The 19,945-nt window shown below is 36.5% G+C and overlaps 2 protein-coding genes across 7 annotated transcripts in view; one reads left to right on the plus strand and one right to left on the minus strand.

Moving 5' to 3' along the window:
* The window catches only part of LOC134542491 (b(0,+)-type amino acid transporter 1), a 112,147-nt gene extending 104,896 nt beyond the window's left edge, over positions 1 to 7,251 (plus strand). For all 6 annotated transcript variants that reach the window (XM_063386829.1, XM_063386828.1, XM_063386827.1 and 3 more), the window contains exons 12-13: positions 2,773 to 2,941; positions 5,587 to 7,251. In XM_063386829.1, the coding sequence (XP_063242899.1) occupies positions 2,773 to 2,941; positions 5,587 to 5,651 (234 nt within the window). In that variant the 3' untranslated portion in view covers positions 5,652 to 7,251. The remainder of the gene's footprint in view (positions 1 to 2,772; positions 2,942 to 5,586) is intronic.
* Positions 6,632 to 16,987, minus strand: LOC134542495 (uncharacterized protein C1orf131 homolog). Its single transcript, XM_063386836.1, has 2 exons — positions 16,305 to 16,987; positions 6,632 to 8,266 (listed from the first exon to the last, which is right to left on the minus strand). The coding sequence occupies exons 1-2, from the start codon at positions 16,776 to 16,778 to the stop codon at positions 8,234 to 8,236; spliced, it is 507 nt and encodes a 168-aa protein (XP_063242906.1). The 5' UTR covers positions 16,779 to 16,987; the 3' UTR covers positions 6,632 to 8,233.
* Positions 16,988 to 19,945: the final 2,958 nt, after the last annotated feature.

Consider the following 19,945-nt stretch of genomic DNA (forward strand, 5'->3'; position numbering starts at 1 on the left):
CATTGCTTCCTAAAAATTTCCTCTCAGAAATGAAGACTTAGAAGTCAGATTAATATTGACGAAATACAACGTCTATCACGCAATATAGAATGCATGATGACACTCACAATAACAAGCAGGGTATAAATTAAATTCGTAAAATGACCCGATAAAACATTGGTAGGCTTCACCGAGCGCTGTTCCAGCTGTGTGTAAAACACCCTGCTTTCTGGCCTCTGAAGGAATGCACACAATCGTTTTAAGTCCTGCATCTTCGCTGGTGAAAGAGAAATTGGACCTCCATACAATGGGGTTAGTTCTATACTTTCAGGAAGCACAGTTTTGTTACGAATGTTGCACTTATCCCAGTGGCCAAGTGTGTATTCCTTTTCAAAACATAGGGGCAGTTATCTACGATTTCCATCAGGCGAAGATTTCTGAGAGTCAGGGATGGTCTTGGAATTTTTAAGGAGCTTGTGCAAGATTGAAATCATAGAGCATTTCCTGGGTTATAAACGTTTGAGGACACCGGGCCCTTCACGGGTGACTCGCGTCCCGAGGCCTCGGAGGGACCGTATTGCACAAGTGGGGCGCCGGCGAGGCGAGGCGAGGCGCGGACACTTCAAGTGCACGGCCGGGCCGAGCAGGCGGGCACCGGCCCAACGCCGCGAGAAAGTGTCGCCCCCGGCACAAAACACCGTCGTGGATTAAGAATGCCCCCCTCCCACGCGGGCGGGCGCCAGGTCTATTTCCGCCCCACCTGAACATGCGCGGGGCTCCTGGGCCGAGGGGCCACTTGGGCCGCGGCCGACCACATACCTGCACAAGCACAGGTGCTCACAAATAGCACAGTTTTACTGCCTTGCATTCGTTCAACACTGCCCCCCTACCGGCACAATCATGCCTCGGACTGGACGCACTTGGGTGATACAAGTTATGGTTTATATTAAATGCCGAAATTTTCTCATTTAAAATCCAGCATTTAAAAATTGATTTTCATTTATGTAGAAGTTCTGATGTGATACATCAATGGTTTAAGTTAACAAATTTTTTAACCAAAACAATACAAGTTAAGGAATTTTAGTACCTACTCCCAGGTATGGAGTCCAAAAAAAATCACAATACTGCATTAAGACATATTTATTCAGTAAAATACAAAACAGATAGAAAAATTAAAAAAGAATAACTAATCTGAGTTAACTTTTAACTACGATTTCTTTTCTAACAAGGGGAGGGCACGACATGGGAAATTCACTTCAGGATGAGACACAGTGTATTAGTAGTAAACCTTTAGGGTGTTCACCTCTTAAAATTATAAAATTCACTGGCCAGGCAATTCCAAGAAAAAAGCCTATATCATAGCCAGTATTGATTATAAAAATTGGTTTTTAATTTAATTTTATATTAAGTATAGGTCAGATGTGATCAATCATTATTCTAAACTGTATTGTAGATCCGCAAATATCACCTTATCATTGAGTTATAGTGCAACAGATTCTGCCAATAGGCTACATAAACATACTGCAATGCATTCATAGGCATTGATAATGTTCTGCCGTCGAATGAACGAACAATGGCAACATGTCAACTGCTCCAAGGCACTTAAACTAAATGGCATGGACCTACCTCACAGCAAATCTTTGCATTATAACTATAACCATATTGCCACAAAGTAAATATAAAAAACAATTACTGTTCCAAGCAGGGAATTTGTATAAATTTTTTTAAACTATCATATTCTTAGTTGGGACTTAACATATTTACATGCTCATGGGCTCGTAATTATAATATGGTGTGTGATTTAGTTAATCAAATAATAATTCATGACAAATAATTACCCTGTCAAACTAAAGCGTGAAAAGCATTATAGCAGCAAAAAATATTTAGTTACACAGCTAAAACATTACTCATATAACACTGTTTAACAATACTGATTTACATATGTAATTAAAATAATACGTACTTGAAAGCACACCATTTTCTTGTGAATATGACCCGTGGCATGGTGCACAACAATAATAAGCTCAAACCCCGTTGTGTTGCCCTCTGCCCAAGTTTGTGTGGCATCAGGCTCAGGAGGGTCCCTACCGCCGTGACCCGCCTATCCCTGCAGCATGGCGGGGTTCAACCTGAGCCGCACGCCGCCACGTGGAGCCCGCCCGAGGAAATGAGGCCCGACGAGTTGTCTATACTGTCTGCAACCTATTTTCCACCCTTTAAGCGTCAAAAATTGTTTCACAAATATGTTTAACGAAAACGTTGCATTAAAATTCAGCCTTGAAATTTTACTCCCATTCCGCCCAAAGAAGCTTCACTTCAAATATTAATAAATATAATTAAATTAGTCATACTTACAGTAAGAATATTTAAGAACAGTAGATTTATTAAAAAAAAAAAAAAAAACAGTGACTGTCAGCGAGAATCCAAACCTGAGTGCTGAGCGGCAAGCAAGTACGTTACCACCCTGGCCGCTACGCCACTGGCCAGAGTGAAAGTTAACTACTAAATAGACTGTGGTTAAATTTTTATATACTTTTTCTCGGGATTTGGCAGGCCAGTGCGCTTTATTATTTTAAGGTGTGGACACCCTAAGGGGTGTACTACTAATACACAGAGTCTCATCCCGAAGTGGATTTCCCAAGTCGCGTCCTCCCCTTGTAAGGTCCATTTTATTTTTTGGAAGAAGTATTGAATTTCTTTTGCAATATTAACTCAACTAGCTGACAGTTCCGAGGCCACACTCTGCGAGCGGTACGAGCAGGGCAGAGGGGACGCGGGAGTGGCTTGCTGCAGGTGCCGCTCATCATTCCCGTGGTGGTGCTGGTGATCTCCTTGTACCTGATTGTGGCGCCGATCATCGACAAGCCGCAGATAGAGTACCTGTACGCAGCCTCCTTCATCGTGGCGGGCCTCGTGGTCTACGTGCCATTCGTGCACTACGGCATGGTGCCTGCGTTCATGGGTGAGTGGCGTGGCATCGCTGTGGCTACACAGCCACCACAGTCTCATCACTAGACCTGCAAAATTCGCGGATTCATTCGGTGATAGGCTAGAATTCAAACACACATACCTATTAAATAATTTTGCTATTGGCTTACTGTTCATCTGGACGAATCTCAACCAGTTATAAACCCTCAACCAAAGAAGGATCGAATCACAGACAAACCAGCTGACGACGACGACTTAAAAGTCGGCAGCCTATGAACTTGCGTTATTTGCCCGAGTGTACAGGGGTATGTGCAGTCTATCCTGAAGGCCATCGAAACCGCGAATTTTGCAGGTCTCTACTCATCACTGATAGATTTTTAAAAAACTACATAATCATTGTGATTACCTGACAATATCTTCTGTAATACAGTCATAACATTCTTAATAAAATGGTTTCATTTGCTTGCAGCTAGGACAGTTATCTGGCAAGCTGTCAGATAAGGCAAAGTGTGTAATAAAAGAAGTTCTCTTCTATTTTATGGCTAGTTTAGCAACGTTGAATATGCACTAAAATTCCTGTTATACTTGTTGAATAGGAATTGTTATTATATAATTTTATATAATCATGTAGTGGTTCATGCAAGCACCTTGGTATCAGAATCACCTAACTGATGCACACTAGTTTTTTTTTCATGCGAAGAAAATATCAAGTTGAATGTTTAAAATATTCACATAGTTGAATCTAATTGTGGATATTGTTCTCAGAAAAGCTGTAGTATACTTGATGATGATGAGTCGTTTTACCCATTACTGAGTGTCGTGAACACAGGCAATGGCATGGTGATTGTGATGTCCCTATGCTTGTCGTGTCAGGGTGATTCTGCCGTGGTTTCCCATTGCCTTCCGCAGGGTGAAGGTGAAAGGGACATCACAAACACCTAATCCTGAACCCAGGGATAAGGGTTTTAATATCCCCTCCCTGGCCGGGAATCGAACCCGGGCCCCTTGGTCCACCTTCCAGATACGCTAGTCTCTAGACCAAGTGGGCAGATTGCATTACACTTATTTTATAAAATACTGAATCAAAATATTTCAATGTTGTTAATGTTTGAACTGATTAAGTGATTAATAAATTGGGCCCTATTAATAACACCATTAAATAAAAATCACAAAAAAACCATGGATAATATTAATACTGATTAATATTAATATAATAAAAGCAGACCTGAAAGCAAACTGAATATTTTCCTATTATTAAAAAACATATTTTCTAGCTCAAAACTGTGCCAAGTTGTGACTGACAAAGATTTTCCCATTTTAAAAATAACAATACTTAGGCATTTTCAAATGTCACACCAAGTCCTAAAAATATCATCAAATCAGTAGTCAAATTTGTATTAGCATTTTTACTAAACCAAAAGCTATCCCATTATAAAAATAAATACTAAGATTTACAAAAATACAAAATGAAACACTTTCTTGTTGTTACACGCAGCACAAAGAGCATTATCACATTGGCCCCTGTACATTGATACTATTGAGTAGCACTCTAAAAGAAAAGACTGAAAAAAAAAAACATCTGATTGTTGATTTACTTGCTGTGTTCAGTACCATCTGACATGCATCCTAAAATGGTATTGATCTCAAATATTTAGAACGTAAAAAAAAAGGTTTTCTGTGATGTGTAGCTAGGAAATGTTTAGCACTGATTTTAAATCAACATTATGATAAGTGTGAGCGTGGTTTGTCCTTGCATGCCACTATAACTCCGCAACGCAGCCCATTGGGGTTATATGGTATTGTAGCACTCCATCTCCCATCCACGATGAAGGGTTTGGTTTTAAAACTGCAGGGGTTGGGTTCAAAGATAGAGTGTCGAAAGAAGGCATCGCACCAATGCACTTCTTATGGCAAGTCGGAGAAGCAGCTGGGAATTGAGTGCTGAAGTGGCAAAGACTGGCCGGAACATTCCTGAATGTTTTAGAATGTTTGAGAATGTTCTAGAATGTTGGAGAATGTATAATGTTCCATTGTTACAGTATCTTTCAGAAGGTTTGCGAACAGAGAATAAGATGACAAATGTTGTTCATAAGCAATTATTAGAGAGTAAGTTAATTACGTATGAAATAAAGTTTTCACTAAATTAATTACCAACTGTATTGAGAACATGACAATTTAGTTAGCTTATAATTTCTGTATTTAAAGGTTTCTTTTATTTAAATTCCCACTTGATAGGAGCTGGCTGACCTTGTCCGAGCATAGCGAGGTTGACACCGGATAGTTTAAAATAAAATGTACCTTCAAAAAAAAAACTGCATAAAATGTTGTAAAAGGTAAAAACCAATAAAGTAAATAGGAGGTTTCTTCGTATTAATGTGGCTGATCATACCGTGCTAACCACCTCTTCACTTGAGTTATGTTCATCTACACTTGTAAAATTAAGAAGACAATTTTTGAAATTTGGAAAATTTGGGCTTGTAACCGAGAAGCTGCAAATCTTAGACACTTCCAATGTTTTAAAGCACAAAGCTTTGCATCACAACCAAAGCTTCAAATAAAACAAACAGCAAATTCCTGGCGAAGTCAGACTGAATAGGTATTTAAAAGAGGTTGGATTGACTGGCTTGACGGAAGCTTCGCGCAGGCGTGCTGACGGAGTGTGTTGCTGCCGTGTTGCAGACAGCGTCACAGTGTTCCTGCAGATGCTGCTGGAGGTGGCCCCCACCCAGACAATGTTCGACTAAGTGCACATCTGCAGTCCGCTGCTGTACTCCCTGCAGGATCGGCGCTTGTTTCTACAGACAACGGCAAAACACGATTATAGTGATATATTTTCGTTAGTTGTTATGAGTAGATCAAATAAACAGGCTTATTATTTTTTAAACGGAAAAAAATGTTTTTTAAGAAATTAAGATATTATGATCTGTTGATATATATTTATTATTGTTGTTACATGCCTTGTTAAAGAACTTGATTGCTAAAAAAAAAAAAATGTTTATTGCCTGCATTACATCAACTGCCATACTGCTGAGTGGGAGCAATAATTTATTACCAAGTCTTTAATTTTAAACATACCTGCATTTAATCATTATACCATTATTTTGTCCTGCAAGGAAATTTTAATTGCCTGAACTGCTGGACACAGGACTTGGAAAAACAAACATTCGCGGACTCTGTTTTCATATATAAATCTCCTAAAGACAAATGATCAAGCATGGTACTGAACTATGTCACTCAGTAAGAATTAAAGTGTGAATTAGATTATGGAATGCAAAAGGTTACAAAAGTAATTTTCATAAGCAATCAGATTGCAGATATGTGTTATATTATCTTATGTGAAAATAGTAAACCAAAAAAGAAGATAATATTTTTCATCAGAATCTAAGATATCTAGGCAACCATGGATTAAGAAAAATTATAATGATTTTCCTCATGCATGTCATCATAGCAATAGTGTGTGGTCATAGCTGCTTTCATCTGTGGACACTTTCGATCATTTGTAGTGCACACACTATTAAATGCTTTATCCTGAATTACTATAAATTACATGTGTTTGTGCTTGTGATGTATTGTTTTAATTATGATCATGTGGTTGACGTACAACCGTGATAATTTTTTTGACACACGTGTTTGTTTTGATACAATTCCATATGATTTTATAACACCCTCATCCCAACTTATAATCATCAAATTTGTGAGTCAAGTGTTGTATATGAATTGAGAGACTGATAAGAAATTGAAAGACAGTATTATTTTTCCAGTGTGTGTTAAAAAAAAAAAAGAATCATTCTGGTGAAACTGTGACAATATAGAGAGCACTAACTAAATGTTGGGTATTGCGGCACATGCATTGTAGGAAAACTAGCTGTAAATTGTCCAACTGTTTACGTGACCAGCTGTGTAGACGTGCTTCCTACTAGACTGGAGATACTGATTTCAGAATCACACTGAATCACACGTATCCACAGAGGCTTGTCTGTGTTAACTGTTTGGCCTACATGTGAATCATTCCTCTGCTGTACCCAAGCCATTATGTGGTTAGTTACTTAATTTCCTTTAAAACTTGCTCGTAAACAATGGACCCTAAAAGAATAAGGTTGCAAGTCATACATAAACTTTCATGCCAAGATTAATAATGTGAATACAATCAAGCATTAAAAAAAGTAAATATGCAATGATAATGACTTCGAAATATTTCTGACCATAATTCCATTTTACATTGACTACAAGATGACTTACTGCCTTGTTATTTTTTAGGGCCCAGAAATGTCACACTGGGCAATTGATTGTATCAGCTGTAAAAGAAAACAAAATAAAATTCCTTGACAGGAATGAACATGAAAATGTTGTTTTTTACTTGAATCCCGTTTATTTCCTTCCATTTATTACACTGAAGACAAAGACATGTGAACACTTTCTCCATATTCATGCGAAGTGGCACAATGGCAAGACAATTTGCGCGCATACCAGATGACACGGGTTCGAATACCCGTGCTGACTTGCTGATTTTGGATTCACTAAAATCACTCCAAAGAATACGCTAAGATTGTTTTTTTTTTATATAACAGATCCTGGCCTACTTCAACAACCTTGTTCTGTATGGTTATGCGTTTCTGACTCCAATGACTTTGCTGTCAATAAGGCATAAATCTCAGTAAAACAACTTAAAATGTGTCACACAAGACATAACTTTTGCAATCATGGTCTAAATTCACAGAAGAATACGTGTTCTAGAAAAATCTGATCAAACCGCTTGAGGAAAAAAAAGTTCCTACAGTCACTTTCATTCTAATTATAACTATCTGAATCATTACACAACAATGGCAAAGGAAATGAAATTAAACATACAACACTTTGGCTAAGAACAATTAAAGTGCTTAATGCTGTGATGATTGTAATTCAAACAGCTTCAACTATAACATGTTTACTTTCATGTATGCTGTTACAAGGGCGTATCCAGCTATCATGGGATAGAAGGATCCATACCCTACAGTAATAAACAATAACAAAGAAGAACATAATTTACTAAAAAAAATTAACAGTAGTTTGTGAGGATTAGTTACTAATTTTCTCTAACTACAACTCTTGCTCTTTTTTAAAATTTATTCCACTTAGAAATAAACGGAGGGGGGGGGGGGGGGTTGAGGGAACTGCAGTTTCACTGTATAAACATAAATAATTATTTATTTAGCAATATAGTTCCACACTTACGAAAACATTTTTCTTGCAAAGAAAATTATGCATTAGTACTCATGAGACAATATATTAAGATATATTTCCGATAACTGTCGTGATAATTTAACAGCCTTCTTCTCGACAGAACCAGTCACCTTCTTTTTTTTACTACCGTCTTCACAACCTGGAAATAGAAAACACTCAACTGAAAAACAATCCACATTCACGAATATTTTAAAATAAATATTCAAAGATAAAAACCAAAATAATCAAGTGATTAAAAATGTTGTTGAAACAAAAATAATTTTTTTATCTCATCAATTAACAACATTTTAAGGAAAAAACTATATATATTTTAAACCAGGTATTTATTTTCTCACGATTAAGAAACTGCCACTCTTCAGCACCACATTATAATAGCAAGATTAAACACATCAAAAAAATGCAATAAATACAAATATAAGAATACACAAAACAGAGTACAAAAACTGTTTTGCCTATTTCTACCAAATGTGGAATAAAAATGGCAGATGACTCAATATTGACAAAATTAACTGATTTAATGGTGTGGCATTGTGTTCTATGGTAAAGTCTAAAATATTAAGTCTGTTGCATTGAGTATTGAAAGCTATAATTTATAAACAATTGTGTTCGTAAGTGAAATAAGTTGTACATGTCACTAAGATGAAAAGTAATGTTGAATAAAAGATTTATGAAATAACTTTTGTATTTGGTCTGGTCGAAGCCCTTCTACATTAAAAATGACAAAGTCTTTGTGGTTGCCGGGCGATACATGGCTTGGCCATCTCGGCGAATGAGCTCCGAGCAAGTGAAGGCCAACTTGGGCTTCATCTACCCATGCAGGCGGGGAGGCAGTCACGCAGTCCAGCCAGCCAAGAGGGACAAACAAGGTACATCTTAACCTGATCAGCCAAGCCGAGTAATTTCATTAAGAAAAATGTTCCAAGTACCTTGGAGATATCCCATAAAGCTATTTTCCCCTTCTGTCAACTTTCTCTTGGGATCTTCCGATAACAGCATGGGAAGGCGCTAGTCCTCTGTTCCCACAAACCTATTACTGCTATCATAACTTTTGTGTAGCTTCCAGCATCATCTCTACCAAAAATTAATACTGCAGAGAAATTATCAAAAATGCATAAATACATATCTTAACATAGTCAATAAGCTAAAGATAAGTTAATTTTTAACGGCTTAATGAAAATAACATAAACTCCAAGAATAGCTCAAAAATACATTAGAATGGGGGGAAAAAATGTTAACCCTTAACCTGAGAGTGAGAATGTTTTTAAAACACAACCCAAAAATGTTTTTTGGCATTTTTGTTTAGAACGTTTTGAGTGAAAATACCAAAATGAAATAAAAAAAATTATTTGACACAAACAAAAAATAAGATACCTATATAGGCCTAGATTATTATAAACTGAATTTTTTACATAATATTGTCTCAATGTTAGAAAAAAAATCAGTAAGAAACAGAATTTTTTTTTCTGTTGATAGATGATACCTAAATACTATTTTCACTTATTATGGTGAACTTGAAACTATAATCAAACTAATCAAAGACTTACCTACATTTTGTTAAAATTAAATTCATTTGATACTGCTTGCCCATTCCTCACATATGTACGCTTGCTGCATTTTTCACAAATTGGACTTGACACAAATTTCACAGATTTTTTTCGATTGCACATTTTGGGAGCTATGTCATGGATACTTTTGGAAGATCCTTTTGCAGAATTCTTACAATACTGAAGGTTAATTCTCTAGGTAGACAAGCGTTTTTGAGTCCACAATTCATGTATGGCTCAACAAGATCTGCCATAATATTGATGAAAGGATTACCCAAAAAAGATGAGAAAATAACATAGTATTTACGAGATAAATGTTAAGAACAGCAAAAAATATTGCCTACTGCCAAAAGCTAGCTTAGTGAACATCTGTTTGTGGAGTATATGGTACATTTTTTTTGCCCATGGCATCGACCTACTATTTTTAGTTTACCACACACTGCATCTGTAATTTGACTATGATGCATTGAAGATATCACCACCACTGGTTTCTTATTTCCCCCCAGAACAAAATAAACCTCTGTAATGTATTTTGTGAATCTGTAGGTACAATGCTGTGTTTTCTTCCCTTGAAGCAATAGGAATAAATCCTTGTGGAAGGTCTTTTTCATTTTTCCTCATGGTGCCAACATATGTTAGTCCTCTTTTGAACAATTTATAAGTAGGCTATGTATATCAGTTCCATAGCTGAAAACCAATTGTCAGCAGTGATATTACGATTGCCATTGACAATGGGTTCCGAAAGACGAATAGAAAAAATTACATAACCAGTGAGGTGGAGTCAGAATGTAAAATTAAAGTTATCTTTAGAAAATCGGGAAAGTCCTGATGTTCATATGACTCAAAATCAACTGACTTGAAGGTATCACTAGTCTCAGCTGTGGACGCTGATAGGGAAAAATGTTATCTCAAATTAAAATTTTGAGAGGGTCACAGATACCCTACTTCCCAGGTTACGGGTTAACATATTACAACTGAAACTACAGCACCATGACCTTGAACATGGCCCAAGCATATACAGTTGACATTCATGTAGTCTAAAAATAATTATTGCATGATTATCCCATCAAAAGAAAATATCACCTTTCAATTAACGTAGAGAGCAAGGTTTTGCGATTTTATATGGTTAAAGACTTTGTAAGTACAAATCAAAACCTTAAATCTTAAAATTTTACAGCATATTTTTTTTAGATAATTATATAGGAGTCTGATGCATTTTTTACTTCCTAATATTTTTTTTTCTATTTAGTCTTTAAAGTGATAATGCTATGAATGTATTATTTTATTCTTGATACACAATTACTTTCCAGTATCATGTTCATAGGTTATGATTTACACCATATTAAATAATTTTATCAAGACCTTCACATATTGTGAATGGTTGTATGTTGTTGCGAAGGTGAGTTATTTAATATTTCTTCATATTTTGAAGTATTAATGATTGTTTGATTTAATATCTATAAGTATATGAGCTAAATTATTTCAAGCATTGCTGATTCTCACAAAAAAAAAAAAAAGTTATTGTAGCTGAAATAACATAACATAACAAAACGTTCACATTTTTTTAATGGTATTTTAGTCTAGCCACCCATTAAAACAGTTAAGTTGCCAGTACGCTACTTTGAATATTACAACGATGTTATATAAATGTTTATCAACTGTGTAAATATGAGTATCAAATAAGTAAATAATAAAAACATTTCATTTTTGGATTATTATTTTTGGGTTGGCTCCTTTGCTAGATATTCACCAAAATTTCAGAAACAAAATCAAAATTGGTCATTTATACTGTATGCTTCTTGTGTTCTTATGTAAGGGTTCAACTCAATCCCCATTCCCAAGAATCTATCAATAATGTCTAGATAAAATTTTAACGTTGTGGCGGCCATGTCAAAGCACAGGCTTTGTAACGTAAACTATAAACAGTAACATTATGAATTCATTAACACTGTTTTCAGGGTAAAACAAGGAATGTCTGCAGTACCAAAATACACTATATTAGGAAATTTATTGTTTTATTTACGAAAAAGTCACGAAGTAAGAATTAACACTTCAAAAATTGTATTTGTTACTATGCCAGAAATTTGGTATTTCGACACTTTTTTTTCTTCTAATTTTATATAATTTTAAACTATTATTGGAAATTTTTTTTATTTTTTATAATTTGGTTACTTTGGGTGATTTACTCTTTGTTAGGCTGGTGTACTCTCCTTAGTTAAACTTTGTGCCAGTAGACCGAAGCACCTTTCCCAGAGACGTATCTGATATTTTGCAGATCTAAGACTTTGTTGGCAGCCCGTTTGATATTTCCCTCGCTTACAGGCACGTCCCAGGCCTGTAACGTTACTTCACTTCATGACTAAAACTGCATACAACAGCTCTGGACGAGTTGTTACCATTTCTCAGAGGCGAGCTGACCGTAGCCTTTACCGTCACGCAAACGTCTTAGATTCACTCCCCTGGAGTCACGTCATGGACGCTAGTTCCCAGCGTCGTTGCACTTTTGTCCACCCCCCTTCCCTCTCGGTTCTAATAATTCGCCTAAGACCAATGACTGGTCATAAACCTCAGCAGACAGCGACCGTCTCCAAGGGCGACTGGCATAAAAAATGTGTGTGCAAAGATGGACCGCCCACGACATCTAGCGGCAAATTCGCTAACCGCCCAGCCAACTTACCCTGTAGGCCGCCAGAGAGCTGCACCTGACTGCCCCTTTATTCCCTTGTTAAAGCAGACGCCTTGAGCGAGTCGATTCTTTTTTATTTCAGACACCCCTCAACAGGTAGCGCTAAAGTCTGCCAGTGCTACCAACTTTGAGACATCAGTCAGATTTTTTTATGATGCCCACTCGGGGAACTTCGGAACCTTTCGGTCCGGACGTCCCAGTCCCCCCCCCCCCCCCATAACTTTTGATAGAAAATTTTCTTTTAATTACAAGACGCGGTTCTTCGCGAGACACTTCGCGTCGCGACTGCAGACGGACCATTTGCGATTATCGGCGAGTCGACGAGACACTGCAAGACTTCCATCCGGCCGCAACCGACTATGTAGCCGCCTAAATAAGGGATGCTATCCCTGTAATTTTTTCAAGTAGTTTAGTCCGTCTGCTTAGTACAAAGAGTAATAGTTAGATTTTCTTTTAAATCTTTTTTGAAATGGTAGGAAAGACCGCCCCAGCCGCGTATTCGCGGGATCCAGTTCCTGGCTGGCGACGCATCGGAAAATAGAAGCCAACTCCCCTGTCTGGTGAGTGACGATCTGCGACTTTCCTCAACCTCCCCTTAACTTTTCCGGGCATTTTCTGCCCCGTATACTGTCTGTGTATAAGTTCTGATCAGTTTTGATTTGGACTGTTCGCAGACAGGGCCCGAGAGCCGGACGCCGAATTGGCATTTGCATCTCCCTTCCTCAACGGCACACAGGCGCCCTGGCATCATGTTCCCGCGTGATCCCCGGGAAACGAAGCCCCGACCTCCGGCGCTACTGTATTTCTCAACTTTTTTTTGAACTTTCCTAATCTACGCCGTCAGACGATGTTCATCATATAAACATAATTTCTGGACTTTAAGTACATACCTCAACTGGGATAGTTTAAATATATTTGTATTTTTTTATTGATTTATGTATTTTTTTAAATGAAACTTTTTATAATTGCATTTAGGGTCGACCCATATTTTTTTCCTGAATATAACTGAGATCTGTTTAAGGACTTAATTGATATTGTATGTTATATTTTTAATGTCTGTTATAAATTTTCTTTTAATATATTTGACGTAATTATATTCAGATGGAATCACACCTCTAATTTCTAATAACATTGTGAAACCTTAAAGATCCCCAGCACAAAAATGGTAATCAGAGCGTAGTTTGCTGCCACATTACCCTTTCCTAACTTTCTTACAATACTAACACCATTGTAATAAAACATCACAAATTAACCAGTAATTATTCCGTATCATGCAGGCGCGTAGGAAGCAAATATTTAATGGGGGGGGGGGGGGGGGGGGCAAAGGAGTATCATTATAAGTGGTGGATTTAACAAAGGGGGTGTCCGGGGGGGCAAGAAAAAAAATTGCATTCTAAGGAGCAAATGGTGCTATTTAAGCATCTTTCGTACATAAAAATAGAACATACTATACTACTAGCAGAAATTTTAACATTTTTTTATAACAAATTTACTTAAGGCTCGGCATCACAAAACAGTCTTCACTTTTCAGTTTTCGCCTCGTATAATTCATTTTAAAGGCAATATGTTGAATTTTCCCACTGCACAGAGTACATAAATTACAAGCACCTCCAAATTTAGTCCCCAGATATCATCAAGTTATCTAGAGCTGTAGAAAAGGCAAAGATGTATTTATTGATAAAACTATGTTTCACTAATTTCATCATAATTACATTAAGGTGGTTGAAGATTAATATTTGTAGTGTGAGATAATATATTTTGCCAACTATCTATAGCTATAGTTACATTTTCTTAATATGTGCTAACAAACAACTGCAATAATCAAAACAAGCTATAATCAAATTTTTAAGTGACTAAACAATTGTAAACAATTTAACAAAGATTTCATTATCCCACTCATTGCCCACTCTTAAGTAAATTCATTTGCATATCAGGACAGGAGAACTCTTAATGTTACACACCTTTAATTAAATAGTCTTAGATGATGCCAATATTCAGAATGTATTGACACAAGCATATGGTGTATCTAGTGTCCACTGAATATTAATTTAAAACGTGACAGAAAAACTGCTTTACCATTAATAAATCTGAAAATCTTAATATCTTATGATAAGTTATATGACAAAATAACACATTCAAATTGATAAAGTCGGTTTTTTATTTTTAATTTTTATTTTTACTGTCAGACTTCATAAATCAAGGTCAATTCAGGAAAGGTCTATACATCAACCAAATCTGAATTAAGGCTCCAAAGTTTTGAAAATTTACTATTCGTTATATTTTTTATTGAAAGGAGTACTAGAAAGTATTTACATTGTATTCAGAAAGGTCAAAATAATTTTTTTAGCATTTAAAATTAAAAAAAGTCACAAAAATTAATTTTTCGAAAAATGCAGTTCAACTTTAAAAAAATGAAAAATTAATGATGGAAAAAAGCTTTTCGCAATAACACTAATATCATTTTATTCAGGAAAGTCGAAATTTTATTTTGGTACCTATTAAAAATTAAGAAAGTCAATATTTTAATTTTTTTTACTGTCAGACTCCCCTTAAGAATAAGTTTAAAATGTGAACCCCCACAGAATTGGCGAGTGAAGATGCTTAAAAATAACTGCAAATCTGCTTGATAAATTCTTGTTAAATGATTTGTAGATTCAAAGAAATTTTTTTTATTACTCGATGGAATAATCACGAGCGACGAGCGGAAAAAAATAATGTACCGACATACTAAACTTTAATGTTAAATAGGTATATTACATATGGTTTTCGGTATCATGTAAAAATTTGTCTCAGTCTAAACTGCTCAAAAGTAATACCTGAGTTAAAGGAATCCAACTCTTTTTTAAGATCTTTGTCTTCACAGGCATTACAGCCTAATGTGCACTGCTTTTTAGGCGGTGGTTGTGATGAACTGCCGGACTGTGCAGAACGGTTGTTGAAGAAAAAGTTGATGCTTTTCTGAGTCATTGTACGCCGCAAAAATTAAAATACTGTTATAAGTTTTCTCCTTAAACCCTAAATGTTTTTCATCACTGCCATTCAGCACTACTCACTCACGATACTACAGATAAATAAGTTTATTTTAAACAGTTCTGTAGTACGGCTCACAAAGTTTCTTGGACTTAATGTCTTAATAGCAAGACGTACAGCTGTTGAATGATGACTGATGTGGAAAGCGCTCTGCACGTAAGGTCGTTACCGTTAGGTAGAAACGAGGCGGGGTGAATGCAAGGGTCTGAAGGTCAGGTAGACAAGGGTGGACAAGAACGGAGCGTAAGCTACTGCAACGAGCGGAATCATTCACTGGTCTTATATCCCACAATAATATTTCCGCTATCAGCACTGTGAAACGTGAATATTTAGAAGAATACAAGAACAGTTGCTGTATTTATTGTGCCTGTACACTTATCGAAAAGTCTTAATTTATTTTAAGAATAAAGTAACGCACAGATAAGAAAATCCCACACAACCACTTAGCATTGCAATGAAGACAATGCCTCTTGTTCATCTGATGCAATGGCCGGGCAAAACCATCACTTTGCCCGGCCATTAAATGTTATGGCCGGGCAGTCGCCTGGGTCGCCCCCCCCCCCCCCCCCCCCCGGTTCTACATGCCTAGTATCATGTAAGGTACCTATCCACGTTTAGAAAATTATCAGACGTCAGGGCATTTTAGAATGGGAAGAAAAAAAACGGTTACCCGCAATAAATAGGAATATACGTTTTCCATACACTAGAGACTTCCTGAATTAACTATGCAAGGAACGTTTCTTAATTCCTACTGGTTTGTGAAAAAATAACAGTTTAAATCAGCATCAATGGATAAAGTTGGATACGTGGAACAGAATAATTACCTACTGGTGATTAAAAGTTTAAAAATTGTGTTTCTTACTAATTCCTAACTTTTTTACAATACTACGCCATAGGAATAAAACATCACAAATTACCTTGCCATAAGATTCCAAGATTCCACTCTTTTCAGTTTTCCGCATTTTATTGGGCATTCTTCTCAGTCCCTTTTTGTTCGATTTTCCTAAATTGTTTTTACCCAGCATCTGCAATTTAACTTGATTTCCCACCTTCTCCTTTGATTCTTCCTTCATTTTCTTCAATTCTTTGTAATTGTAGTTCTTATTTTTAGGTGGCTTCGCCCCAAGCTTTATAGCGAGGTTAACTTTGGCCTCTTCCTTACGATCCGGGTCGTACCCCGACATTGCGAACTTGAAGACTTCATACCGCACTTTCTTCATGTCCATTATGCTGCCAGCTGGGTCTTGAGGGCATGGCCCTGTCTCCTTCGCATCGCCCTTCTTCATTTTGCCTTTGGAAGTTTCAAACACCACAGCTTGGTATCCCTTCACGCCATCACCTTTTAGTCTAGAGCACCTGGTCGGTACCGGTGCTAGCACATCGTCATCCATGTCCTGACCACTGAAAAATTTAGACACCGATCACCACACCATTAAATACTCAATCTCCTCCCAGGAGCAAACTAAAAATTTGTTAAACTATTGTTAAATTTTTTAACTTTTTCCATGGGTTTTAAAACCACCGTCACCCATAACAAAAACAATAACAATCATAGATAACAATAACGATCCATAGATGCTCCCTGAACGATCCATTCCATAAAATAAATAGTAGTGGTACGTTCGTAACGTAAAATAAATATAGAGTAACTATATGTATAGAACTAAAGGTATAAGTCTATGTCGGCATTGGTGGTACAAAATACTAAAGATAATGCAGAGTCACATATTTGGAGTGTAAGTTATACTACACTGGGGGTAGTATTTTACACTCGGGCGTGAAACGCTGTTGGAGCGCGCCTTCCAGAAAAGTGTCTACCACTGACACTGACGCCCGTATATTGATTAAAAACTAAATATTAAAAACTGCTTTAAACTAATAAATACGGGATGACGTTTAACTTGTACTTATCATTGTGTTTGTTTTATTCATTTCTGAAAGAAGCAAGTTTAACCTTTTTAAATTTAGCATAATTTTAACACAACTTGACGCCTCTAGGTGATGAAGTGACGCCCTCCAGGAGTAACGCTCCGCATTTCCTCCAATAGCCTTATGCCATACAATTGGTTAGACATCTAACCACCAAACTTTACCATATAAATCATAGGTCGTTGTTAATGATAACTTTGATAACCACAGGTAGTCGCGAGGCTAGGTTTGTGAGTACCTAGTAGTTCCATTAATTAAAGTGTGTTAAATCTCAGTTTGAGTTGTTATTCAGTAAAATGCATCCCGCCCGGAGGCCTAACAAGTGCATTGTGGTTACAATACTTCTCAGTCTTAAAGTGAAACACATTCTTCACCGAGAACCTCTAGTTCTCCGACTGAGAGCCGGTGAACAGTCATTTATTAATTACATTGCTGGCACTGAAAATGTTATCCCCTTCCCTTCAAAAAATAGTTTACCACGACAAGTAACAATGACATACTTAATGTCAAACTCCCATGTGTGTGCTCATTGAGTGATCAGTGTCCTGGAGGCCATAAATCCGGTGTTAGGCCTTCTGCATCGAGTCTACACAAGATCCTTTCAGCCACACTGATGTGATCCTGTTCTTTCTAGATACCTCTTGCTCTGCAGACTGATAGCCGGTGCAGTCACCATTCCCCTCCTTACACACCGGCTGGTGCCCAAAACACCCTTTTCCCCCCATTTCACTCATTCTCCTCATTTTCCCTTCATTCCAGGATCACAGACCTTGTTAAGTTTCTACCCTAAAGAATTAGACCTCTTTCCAATGGCTTTAATGTCAGATACAGTGCATAAAGGCAACAGTTAATTTTAATTTTTTTTGTCCAATGATTAAATCAAGTGTCTATACATTAGTGATCCACTCACATATAGTACTGCATTGTTCAACTGTGACTGTGTCTGTGTCTGTATCTGCAGATAGTCTTAAAAGATATGAAAAGTTTTTTTTATATATTTTCCCTTTTTTTATTCCTTATTTTAGTGTAGTAGTGTGGTAAAATAAGTAATGAGATATATTTTAGTTTCTTTTTGTTGAATAGTACACCTTTTTTAATGGATGACAAGATATAAAAATAAAACAACACAGAAATCTCCTGTTTTAAAAACCAAATTGTCCTAGAAATAAAACCATAAAATCTTGTCCATGCTAAAACAAATCAAACATTGCACAGTTCCTAACATGTTATTTAGTACAATTAAATTATTTAAACATTACCAATGTTCCAACTTTGCATGCAAGGCATTTTTGGATGCTATACTTGCAAATAAGTTGTTTGTGCTCAAAAATTTGTTAGTGTGAATAGGTATAGGTTTTACCAGTTACTTTTATGCCTGCCCATAATAACTAATATAAACGTTTCAACTTGGTTGAGGCCACTAAGCTGTGGTGTCAGAATGCCATTCTTGACACAAGATACAATCCCACTTTGGGTATTAGCCCATGGTTTGGCTTGTGGATTATTTAATATAAGTTATATATTTTTTTTAATTTCCAAGGAGCACTATAAGACCTCAATGCCCTATGCATCCAAGTTTCAGCCAAAGCACACCCGATAACATTGTTCTTTAGTTTAACACACTGTAATCAATTTTGCAATTCATACTTTGTAGTTTGACACGCAATCACGTTGTCTTTATTGCTGCACTTTGTTATCACACCAATGTGAGTAAGTACATGATATCATTCGTTGGTGAAACAGTAAGAAACGGAAAGTGTACAAATGTGTGCACAGAAGGCCACCGGTACCTGAGGAGCCGGAGAGATGCTGTGCTGCTAACATGCAGAAGAGATAGAGATGAGCCCAGGAAGACCTGTACCTGAAGAGGGAGCTGTCAGCAGGCCACTGCCTTTAAGTGAGTTGGAGCGAGACAGAAGCAGCTACCCATCTGTGTGTATTCATGTCAAATCTTCCCAGATAAGGATGGAGTCCTGAACCAACTGACTGATTCTTTTTTCCAGCCTTCCTCAATCTATATGTGAACTGTTTAAAAAGTTCACTTTGGTAATGTGAGATAAGTCGGGACAAGATTATATACTGTGAATTGCGAATGAAACCAAAATAATACTGCAAAGCATTTCAATGCAACATTTAACGCTGAAGTGCAAGTTAATGTACAATTTAGCAACAAAATGAAACTAAAACACAAAATCAAATAGAAATTTTACAATACTAAACATGAATTACAAGAATTTTATCCATTATCACATTAAATGTATTGAATAAAATTTATTTAGCATGAATTTTGTACCAAAATGTATGAACTACATGGATTGGGAAAAAAATTATATTATGTTCTTTGATCTTGCATCTCTGACTAGTAACACGTTTTTACGTTAACAACGCTGGCACATTTTTCAAACACACACAAATTTGCAAGTTTATTTTTTTCTAGTTTTTCTATTCTATGTTCTTCAAGTTATTTGTGCAATGGAGTAATTTGATTTAAAACATTATGTTAGACATCAGTTCTGTACTAGGCATGTGTCAAAATAAGGCTATTTTGGTGAAATAAACTAAGAAATATTTTAGTATCATATTTGTTGGATAATAATAAACTATTTTTATGAATGAACACACTGCATGA

This window comes from Bacillus rossius (genome assembly GCF_032445375.1).
Source record: "Bacillus rossius redtenbacheri isolate Brsri chromosome 4 unlocalized genomic scaffold, Brsri_v3 Brsri_v3_scf4_2, whole genome shotgun sequence".
Lineage (NCBI taxonomy): Eukaryota > Metazoa > Arthropoda > Insecta > Phasmatodea > Bacillidae > Bacillus > Bacillus rossius.

What these genes read in the sequence shown, in the direction of transcription:
- LOC134542495 (XM_063386836.1), bottom strand. Translation starts at nt 16,778, where the DNA reads ATGGATGACGATGTGCTAGCACCGGTACCGACCAGGTGCTCTAGACTA. An exon ending in TCTTGGAATCTTATGGCAAG is followed by an intron (nt 8,267 to 16,304) that starts GTAATTTGTGAT and finishes TTCTATTTCCAG; the next exon opens with GTTGTGAAGACGGTAGTAAA.